At 33.3% G+C, this 12,009-nt stretch overlaps 1 protein-coding gene across 1 annotated transcript; it reads left to right on the top strand.

Moving 5' to 3' along the window:
- The first annotated feature begins 3,581 nt into the window (after positions 1–3,581).
- LOC139891609 (uncharacterized) lies at positions 3,582–4,169 on the top strand. Its single transcript, XM_071874589.1, has one exon. It carries the CDS (start codon positions 3,582–3,584, stop codon positions 4,167–4,169), a length of 588 nt encoding a protein of 195 aa, XP_071730690.1.
- The last annotated feature ends 7,840 nt before the right edge of the window (positions 4,170–12,009 follow it).

The following is a 12,009-nucleotide window of genomic DNA, read 5'->3' as shown; positions in this document are numbered from 1 at the left end:
AATCTTAATATTTTTAATTGTAATTAAATTGTTTAATGACATCATCTAGATGTCCTCTAATTTTTTCTTTTTTGTTTTGAATTTTTTTTAACAATGGAAATAGCTTATTTATGATGTCTATATTTATCTATCTATCTATACATATATAAACCAAAAAGGTTTTGCTTAGGTGTAAATTTGTATTAAATGGAATTAGTTATCAATTATAATTTAACTAGTTGGACGACCTGGCTTTGCCGGTTCTTCACCCTTTATGAACATTAATTACATAGTTAATTATTGAAAAAGTAACTTTTTCGATCATTTTTATACGAACGTACTTGAAACTTAGGTAGTCCAACGCAAACATGTTCTGTTAGAAAACCCAAAACTATTGAAAGTAACAAAATGGGTAACGAGGTTACCTAAACTAACGATCATGGCTCGTCATCATCAATAAAATTTAACGAAGGACTAACGCGAATAAAATGTGCAGGGACTAAAATGCACATTAATTAAGTTAGAAAAAATAAAAATATATATATCGGCTAAAATAAATAAATAAATAAATAAATAGATTACATTTAAAAGATAAATATAAAAAGGAACCACCTAGCTCCTAATTTTTCATTCACAAATTCACCTCTCAAAAATCACTCCAATTCTCTCCTCTCCTCTCTAAAACTCGCCAACCATCCCCACTTCTCCCTCCCTCTTTTTCTCCGGCCAACCGAAACAACCACCACCCTACCACCCTTCGGCCACCACCACCGAACCATCATCACCACCTCAGGCCGGCCAAAGCAGCCATTCTCCTCCTGCTGCTGCTGCGTTTTTTTGGCTGCCAAAACCGCCACCTCCAGCCCACTTTTATCTGCTGAATGCAGCTGAGAAACCCGCCCAAAACCACCCTCAAAACAGCCCCTGCAACTTCCTGTTTTTGCAGCTGCTGTCCACCACAGAACACCACCAAACCACCACCTTTTTGGCCACTTTTTGCTGCATTTTGCTTCTGTTTTTGCTGCCGCTGTTCGGAATCCATTCAACCATCAAAACCATCTCTTTTTCTTGTTAATTCACTCCCAAGGTACCACATAAACTCAAGTTTTAATTATACACTTTATATATACATAATCTTTAACTTATATGCTTATAATATAATGTTTATACATGAATAAAAATTGATGAACTTGAATATGTATAAAGATAAAACTTTGAAACTAGGTTGATATGGATATGAATTTAATAAAAGTTATGAACTTTAATAATACGTATATGAATATGAATATGAATATGAATATGAATATGAATATGAATATGAATATGAATATGAATATGAATATGAATATGAATATGATTATAAATATTATAGTATGATTAGGAATATGATAATAGATAAACATGGTGAATTGATTATAATAGATTTTATAGATAAACTTGAAGATTATGAATTATAATATACTTATAGATAACATAAAAAGATTATGAACATGATGATTATAAATGTATATGTATGAATATAACTAAACTTAATAATCTATTATTATGGTGATTAACTATAATATAAACTTAAAGAGATTAACAAGGTTATGAATAATAATATGGATAATATAAAGATGATAAGTATGAATATTAACTATGATAGCTAAGAACATGAATAAACTAGATGGATTAAAAGTTGGTGAAAGACATGAACTTAAAAGATAATACTTGAATCATAATATTGAATGGTAATTTGGAGATGAATGAAAGTATTATGATTTTATGATGGTGTATTATAACTTGAAACTATTTTTGTAAAACCCTAATATGGATATGATATTGTGTATATATGAAGAATATAGATGAATATGGAAGATTATGCTTATGCGTATATGTAGATATACATGTATACATGAGTGCACTTATGTATAGATGTAGATACATATATACGTACTACATAATTAGAAGTATATGTGTATGTGTGTAAATATATATATATGAAAAGAAATATTGTAAAGAAATTATAATGTGACTTAAATATTATTAAAGGGTAATATAATATATATCGAAAATGGAAATAAACAAGTGATGTATTCCTATACTCACTAGAACATACGTGGAATTAAATAACACAAACAAATAACGTATGACTTTCACGAGACTCATCGCTACTCACGGTATGGATGGTGTCTAGGTTGCCAGTTTGGGATAAGGTTGTGGATCTCGAATGTCACGACTTAAAGTCGGATCAAGAGTCCTGGCCCCCAGTTACATCTGGCTATCCATTGACTTACTTGATAGCAACAAGGATCGTTTGAGTTATGCAACATCTAAACCGTGGGAATGATTAACATTGTAAACTCTATAAAGGACACCGGTAATATATATATGAACATATATATCAAACATATAACTATAATGATAATGATGATGATGACCATGATGATCCAACTAACTTAAACCTAATGATGATAGGTTGACAACTTTGGACTATCGTTGCTATTTGCTATCACACTGTTACTGTGCTCATAAGGTGAGTCATAGCCCCAACTTTTTAACAATTTTATAAACTATTTTCGGGGTGAGAATACATGTCTTTTTTTTCTATTTTACAAGTAGACACAAGTACTAAACTTACATTCTATGCTAAGTTATAACCGAAAATCCCTTAGCTTTGGTAACTAGTAACTACCAGTTTAGGAACTGGTGGGCGCGAATAGGTGTATATGGATCCATAGGGCTTGACATCCCCGTCCGTCCGGGTTAGAAACTAACCTAAACTTAACGGGCGTATACTATTTGAGGTGGTACATTTTGGTTAGGTGTACGTAACAACAGGGGTACTAAACAAATGTTAAGGCTTAGTTACCGGGTGCTCAAACTTATAGAATCTTTTTATACTTTTAAAGATGCCGGCAAAGCATGCAAACGAAATCTTGTGGTCTATACTCTACACTTTATACTACTTAAACCTATGATTCACTCAACCTTTGTGTTGACATTTTTACATGTTTATTCTCAGGTAATTAGGGAATGCTTCCGCTCTAGCTAGTAAGGCAGTAGAGGTCATGCATTGGAAATGAAGATTTGTTTTAACTTTGATAGTGGCATTATGTCTTTACATTTTAAATACATTTGGTTTTGATTAGTACTTTGTTGGTTTTCTTTAAGTATTGTAAAACGTTTGGTTTTTGAATAAAATGCCACTATTGTTTTTAAAACGTTGCATATAGCTTGCATCGATCAGACTTTGACCTCTGGTAATACAGCACGTCAATGCCACATTTTGACGGGGTATTACAGTTGTTATCAGAGCTCTGGTTATAGGGAATTAGGATGCATTAATGTGTCTGCCTATAGGATACGTTAATAAGCCTAATCTATAACTAGTCATTTATAAGTTGCCTTACTTACTTGTTACTCTAGATTTACTCGTTTTCTTTTAGATAGCATGTTAAAACCTAACCCCATCATTCTCTTCGACTCCGAGGATGAAAGTCCTAACCATTCACCGAGCTACCACCATATGACCTCCTCCGAATGGAGAAATCACCCCGACTATTTGACAATATGCATACATATCTAAGGATGCTAACTCTGTATTTAGTGTTTGAAGAACAATGTCCGGAAGACGAACTTACAGTCCTGAAGAACTCCGAGCCCTTATCAATGAAGGTGTCTCCGTTGCATTGGCTAATATGCCTGGAGGGTCGGACACGAGACAAAACTGCACTTACAAGGAGTTTATAGTTTGTAAGCCACTATCATTCAAAGGCACTGAAGGACTGGTGGGTTTAACCCATTGGATTGAGCAGATGGAGTCAGTGTTTAGTATTAGTAACTGTGCTCAAGCTAACTGGGTAAAGTTTTCTACTTCCACACTGGAAGGTAAAGCTTTGACCTGGTGGAATTCTATTGCTCGACCTATGGGTCTCGAGGCTGCTCATGCCATCCCTTGGGAAGACATCAAAACCCGTATGACTGCTGAGTATTGTCCCGATAATGAAGTTAAGAAGATGGAGGCTGAGTTATGGGATCTAAAGGTTATTGGGACTGATCTTGCTACTTACACCAACCATTATTTGGAATTGATTCTGCTGTGTCCGGGTATGGTCCCAACTGAAAGGAAGAAAATCGACCGTTATGTTAAGGGTCTCTATGAAAATATTCAAGCTAGTGTTCATGCTTCTAAACCCCAAACTTTGTAAGAGACCATTAATATGGCAAATGATCTCATGGATCAAATTACTCAACGGACTGCTGCTGAAGTGAAGTCTGGGGATAATAAGAGGAAGTGGACTGGAAACTTTAACTCCCAGTCATCCAAAAAGCAAGAAGTTTCTGGAAAGGGATATCAAGGAAAGGCTCCTTATTGTTCAAGGTGTGAGAGGCACCATGAGGGAAGATGCACTATGACTTGTGGGAAGTGCAAGAAAATAGGGCACCTGACCAAGAACTGCTGGCCAAAGACTACTGGTACTGCAAATCCACCTACTTCTAATACTGGTACAGTGAAGACGTGTTATGAGTGCGGTCAGAAGGGGCATTTTAGGAATGAGTGTCCAAACAAGAAAGGACCAGAGAAAGGAAGAGGAAGAGCCTTCAATATCAATGCTCACGAGGCTCGTGAGGACCCCGATTTGGTTACTGGTACGTTTCTTCTAAACAATCACATTGTTTCAGTACTGTTTGATTGTGGTGCCAATAGAAGTTTCGTATCCATAGAATCTAGTTGCATGCTTGATAAAACCCATGTACCTATAGACACTAAGTACTGTATTGAACTGGTGAACGGTAAACTTATGAAGGCTAATAAAATCTACAAAGATTGTACCTTAGTTTTAGAAGGAAAACCATTTTTGGTGGACCTGATGCCTATTGAAATAGGAAGCTTTGACGTAGTAATAGGAATGGACTGGTTGTCTAAGAATAGAGCCGAAGTCGTGTGTTTCGAGAAGGCGATTCGTATACCCCGTGATAATGGAGAGAATTTGATGGTTTATGGGGATAAAACTGGCGTAAAACTTAACCTGATTTTGTGCATGAAGGAACAAAAGTATCTGAGGAAAGGTTATCAAGCTATCCTTGCACATGTGAAAGAGATCGAGACTGAAGAAAAGTGAATTGAAGATGTACCAATTGTTAGAGAATTTCCAAACGTCTTTCCCGAAGAACTACCTGGTCTTCCACCTCATAGAATGGTAGAATTCCAAATTGATCTCATACCCGGAGTTGCACCAGTTGCACGATCACCATATAGATTGGCACCATCGGAACTAAAAGAGTTGTCCAACCAATTGCAAGAATTGTTGGATAGAGGTTGCATTCGACCAAGCTCATCTCCGTGGGGAGCCCCCATTCTCTTTGTCAAGAAGAAGGATGGATCCCTGTGAATGTGTATCGACTATCGCGAGCTGAATAAGTTAACTATCAAGAACAGGTATCCACTACCGAGAATCGACGATCTATTCGACCAACTACAAGGGTCATCCGTGTACTCTAAGATCGATTTGAGATCTGGTTATCATCAATTGAGGGTGAAGAATGAAGATATCTCCAAGACAGCATTTAGAACTTGCTATGGCCATTACGAATTCCTAGTGATCCCATTCAGGTTAACAAATGCTCCTGCAGTGTTCATGGACTTTATGAATCGTGTCTGCAAGCCCTATCTGGACAAGTTTATAATCGTGTTCATCGATGACATCTTGGTATACTCGAAGAGTAAAGAGGAACATGAGTAACATCTGATATTACTATTGAAACTACTCGAGAAGGAACAATTGTACGCAAAGTTTTCGAAGTGCGAGTTTTGGCTATCAAAGGTACAATTCCTTGGTCACGTGGTTAGTAGTCAAGGGATACAAGTGGACCCAATGAAGATTGACTCTATTAGAAACTGGGAAGCACCTAAGACACCAATCCAAGTGAGACAATTCTTAGGTCTTGCTGGTTATTATAGGAGATTCATTGAAGGTTTCTCCAAGATTGCACGACTATTGACTGCCTTGACTCATAAGATCAAGAAATATGAGTGGTCCGATGTGCATGAAGCTGCTTTCCAACTTCTGAAACAGAAGTTAACATCTGCTCCTATCCTGTCCCTACCCGAAGGAAATGATGACTTTGTTGTATACTGTGATGCATCTCGCCAAGGTTTTGGCTGTGTCTTGATGCAACGGTAAAAGGTCATTGCTTACGCCTCCCATCAACTAAAGATCCACGAACAAAACTACACCACACATGATTTAGAACTTGGTGAAGTTTTCTTCGAACTCAAAATGTGGAGACACTATCTTTATGGAATCAAGTGTACCATCTTTACTGATCATAAGAGTTTGCAGCATATTTTAAACCAAAAATAACTCAACATGAGGCAATGACGCTGGGTTGAGTTATTAAATGATTACGATTGCGACATCCGATACCACCCTGGTAAAGCAAATGTGGTGGCTGATGCCCTAAGCCAAAAAGAAAGGGTTAAACCTTTACGAGTTAGAGCCTTAAATCTGATTGTCCATACCAATTTGACTACACAAATTCGAGATGCCCAACTTGCAGCACTTAAAGAAGAAAATAAGAAGGAAGAATCTCTTAGAGGTTTAGACAAGCAGTTTCAAAATTAAAGGAGATGGAACTCGTTATTTTTTCGAAAGAATTTGGGTCCCAAAAATTGGCGAAGTAAGAAAGAAAGTGCTTGATGAGGCACATAAGACAAGGTATTCGATTCACCTAGGCGCTGACAAGATGTATCATGATTTAAAAATGTTATATTGGTGGCCTGAAATGAAAGCGGATATTGCTACCTATGTGGGCATGTGCTTGACTAGCTCTAAAGTTAAAGCTGAACACCAGAAACCTTCTGGGCTACTGCAACAGCCTGAGATTCCCGAGTGGAAGTAGGAACGGATTACCATGGATTTCATTGCGAAGTTGCCAAAAACTGTGAATGGCTATGATACGATTTGGGTGATTGTTGACCGTCTCACCAAATCAGCTCACTTTTTACCGATGAAGGAAACTGACAAGATGGAAAAGCTTGCTGAGTTTTATTTGAAGGAAGTCATTTCAAGGCATGGTGTGCCTGTTTCTATTATTTCGGATCGAGATAGCCGTTTTACTTCTAGATTCTGGAAGTCGTTACAAGAAGCTTTGGGAACGCAGTTAGACATGAGTACTTCTTACCATCCTCAAACAGATGGACAAAGCGAGAGAACAATTCAGACGCTCGAAGATATGTTACGAGCCTGTGTTATTGATTTTGGAAAAGGATGGGACCGATTCCTGCCATTAGCTGAGTTTTCTTATAATAACAGCTACCATTCAAGTATCCAAGCTGCACCGTTTGAGTCACTCTATGGGCGAAAGTGTAGATCGCCAATCTGTTGGAACGAAGTGGGTGACCGACAATTTACTGGTCCCGAGATCATCCACGAGACAACCGAACACATTGTAAAGATTAAGCAAAGGCTAGAGACAGCCCGAAGTCGTCAAAAGAGTTATGCTGAAGTCAGAAGAAAACCGTTAGAATTCCAAGAAAATGACATGGTCCTGCTAAAGGTGTCACCGTGGAAAGGTGTGATACGCTTTGGCAAACGAGGAAAGCTGAGCCCAAGATATGTGGGGCCTTTCAAGATAATCGAATGTATTGGGCCAGTGGTCTATCGACTAGAATTACCTAAACAACTCGCTGGAATACACGATACATTTCACGTGTCGAATTTTAAAAAGTGCTTAGCAAACGAGGACCTTATCATCCCACTTGATGAAATCCAAGTTGACGACAAACTGAACTTTATTGAAAAACCCGCGGAAATCATTGACCGAAACGTCAAAGGACTTCGTCAGAGTATAATACCAACCGTCAAAGTTCGATGGAACGCACTTCAAGGACCCGAGACCACATGGGAACGTGAGATCACATGAGAGAGAAATATCCTCATTTATTTGCAAACGAAACGCCGGCTGACGGCAACGACCAAATTTCGGGATGAAATTTCTAATAACGGGTAGGTACTATAACACCTCAACTTTTTCGATCATTTTTATACGAACGTACTTGAAACTTAGGTAGTCCAACACAAACATGTCCGGTTAGAAAACCCAAAACTATTGAAAGTAACAAAATGGGTAATGAGGTTACCTAAACTAACGATCATGGCTCGTCATCATCAATTAAATTTAACGAAGGACTAACGCGAATAAAATGTGCATGGACTAAAATGCACATTAATTAAGTTAGAAAAAATAAAAAAATATATATATCGGCTAAAATAAATAAATAAATAGATTACATTTAAAAGATAAATATAAAAAGGAACCCCCCTAGCTCCTAATTTTTCATTCACAAATTCACCTCTCAAAAATCACTCCAACTCTCTCCTCTCCTCTCTAAAACTCGCCAACCATCCCTACTTCTCGCTCCCTCTTTTTCTTCGGCCAACCGAACCAACCACCACCCTACCACCCTTCGTCCACCACCATCGAACCATCATCACCACCTCAGGCAGCCTAAAATAGCCCTTCTCATCCTGCTGCTGCTGCATTTTTTGGCAGCCAAAACCGCCACCTCCAGCCCACTTTTAGCTGCTGTCTATAGCTGAGAAAACCACCCAAAACCACCCTCAAAATAGCCACTGGAACCTCCTATTTTTGCAGCTGCTGTCCACCACAGAACACCACCAAACCGCCACCTTTATGGCCACTTTTTGCTGCGTTTTGCTTCTATTTTTGCTGCTGCTGTTCGGCCTCCATTCAACCATCAAAACCATCTCTTTTTCTTGTTAATTCACTCCCAAGGTACCACATAAACTCAAGTTTTAATTATACACTTTATATATGCATAATCTTTAACTTATATGCTTATAATATAATGTTTATACATGAATAAAAATTGATGAACTTGAATATGTATAAAGATAAAACTTTGAACATAGGTTGATATGGATATGAATTTAATAAAAGTTATGAACTTTAATAATACTTATATGAATATGAATATGAATATGAATATGAATATGAATATGAATATGAATATGAATATGAATATGAATATGATTATGAATATGAATATGAATATGATTATGAATATGAATATGAATATGATTATAAATATTATAGTATGATTAGGAATATGATTATAGATAAACATGGTGAATTGATTATAATAGATTTTATAGATAAACTTGAAGATTATGAATTATAATATACTTATAGATAACATAAAAAGATTATGAACATGATGATTATAAATGTATATGTATAAATATAACTAAACTTAATAATCTATTAATATGGTGATTAACTATAATATGAACTTAAAGAGATTAACAAGGTTATGAATAATAATATGAATAATATACAGATGATAAGTATGAATATTAACTATGATAGCTAAGAACATGAATAAATTAAATGGATTAAAAGTTGGTGAAAGACATGAACTTAAAAGATAATACTTGAATCATAATATTGAATGGTAATTTGGAGATGAATGAAAGTATTATGATTTTATGATGGTGTATTATAACTTGAAACTATTTTTGTAAAACCCTAATATGGATATGATATTGTGTATATATGAAGAATATAGATATATATGGAAGATTATGCTTATGCGTATATGTAGATATACATGTATACATGAGTGCACGCATGTATAGATGTAGATACATATATACGTACTATATAATTAGAAGTATATATGTATGTGTGTAAATATATATATATATATATGAAAAGAAATAATGTAAAGAAATTATAATGTGACTTAAATATTATTAAAGGGTAATATAATATATATCGAAAACGGTAATAAACATGTGTTGTATTCCTATACTCACTAGAACATACGTGGAATTAAAAATCACAAACAAATAACGTATGACTTTCACGAGACTCACCGCTACTCACGGTCATGGATGGTGTCTAGGTTGCCAGTTTGGGATAAGGTTGTGGATCTCGAATGTCATGACTTAAAGTCGGATCAAGAGTCCTGGCCCCCTGTGACGACCCAGAAATTTCCGACCAAATTTAAACTTAATCTTTTTATGAATTCGACACGATAAGCAAAGTCTATTAAATTAAATCTCAAAATTTTAAACTATTTCATGAAAACGCTCAACCTTTGACTATTCTCAACGACTCACAAACAATTATGTGTAAATAAATATGTATATATATATATATATGTATATATATATATATATATATATATATATATATATATATATAAATATAAACATAAGTGTGTGTGAATATATATATATATAAATATATATATATATATATATATATATATATATATATATATATATATATATATATATATATATAATGTTTCAAATTAATCATTTGAATTGAAAATTTAAAGTAATACATAAAATAATTTAAGTTGCTATTAAAGTGAATATATACATATATATTGTAATATATAATAAATATTCAAGATATATATTATCATAGAATATATTATCAATATGACTTGAATAATGATGATACATAATAGTAATATATTTAATTTAATTGCAAGTTTAAACATAATTATTATATATTATTATGATTACCTTCATTATTATTAATATTATCATCTGTAATATTAATATTATTATTTCTGATATAAATTATATTGATATGAAATTAGTATACGTATAACCTGTTATATCTAAACTATTACTTGTAGTAGTATTATATAGTATTATTATCTTTATCATCAAAAATCATTATTATTATCATTTTGATAATTACTATTATAAATATCATTATTTATTATTACTAATATTAGTATCATTATTATTAATGTTATTATTAGAAAATAATACAATATTATCATTAACAATATCATTATGGTTATTAGTATCACTATTATTTTTATTACCAATATAATTATTAATTATTAATATTATTATTAATAATTCTATTATTATTACTATTAATATCTTTACCATTATTATTATTATTATTATTATTAATATTATTATTGATAGTAATTATTACAAATATTATTAGTATTAATAATTTTTATTATAAAAAAAAGAGATGTAAATACATTTATATATATATATATATATATATATATATATATATATATATATATATATATATATTAATTTGTATTAATTAATATTACTAGTATATTTATTTATTTACTAATAATAATTATAAAAATCAGAAAATGGTACCAATCAGTTATACTTAACTATCTACTTTACATTTTTTTTCTTCATCATTTTTGTTTTTGTCGATTCTTGTCTATAATCTGTTATAAGACAGTTTCATGAATTATTTGTGATCAATTATTGTTCCTATATCAATTATGTAATCACACTATATAATTACAACTGTAAATTTTAAAATTAAAAACCATAAACAGCTCATTACCTCTGTTCTTCAACTTTTCAGCCATATCACGAATTCGAATCAAATTCAAAAATGTAATAATGTAGAAGTGTTAGGATTCTCATACTCAAACTATCTGTGAAGTTTCAAATTCCAATTCTTGATATCGAATTCGAATTTGCGAGTCAAATTTATTTTGTCAAAAGTCAAACCTGTGTTCATCAATCAAATTGAAGTTTTACAGATCGCTTCTGTTGAAATTAATGATTTGGAAAGTTTCTATGGATGATTTCTAACCTATTTCATGTTATAACATTTATCTAAAAAGAGCTCGAATTCGAAAATCATTTTTTAAAAAAAAATTAGCGACAGCAGCAATATTGCTGTATATTTTTTTCGTTTTATATATTTTTTTTTATTGATTTTCAAGAACAACTTTGTTAGTTTTATGGTTGTTTACAAGTTGTAATTAAAATCATAAATTCGTTATTTGAGTTATTGATGATTGTTGGAACAATATAACTCATGAAGAAGAAGATGTAGCAAGAAAATGAATTCGGGTTATAAACAATTGGAGGGGATATAATTCAGAAAAACAGACATGGAGGGATGGTTAAGGGATGTTTTGGTTAATCAGGAGGTATCGGGTTCGAGTCTCGTTTGGAGCATTCTTTTTATTAATGTCTTTTTTTAAAGGGTATACTCTTTATT

This window comes from Rutidosis leptorrhynchoides, chromosome 1 (genome assembly GCF_046630445.1).
Source record: "Rutidosis leptorrhynchoides isolate AG116_Rl617_1_P2 chromosome 1, CSIRO_AGI_Rlap_v1, whole genome shotgun sequence".
NCBI classification, from domain to species: Eukaryota; Viridiplantae; Streptophyta; class Magnoliopsida; order Asterales; family Asteraceae; genus Rutidosis; species Rutidosis leptorrhynchoides.
This window is presented reverse-complemented; position numbering and strand designations above follow the sequence as displayed.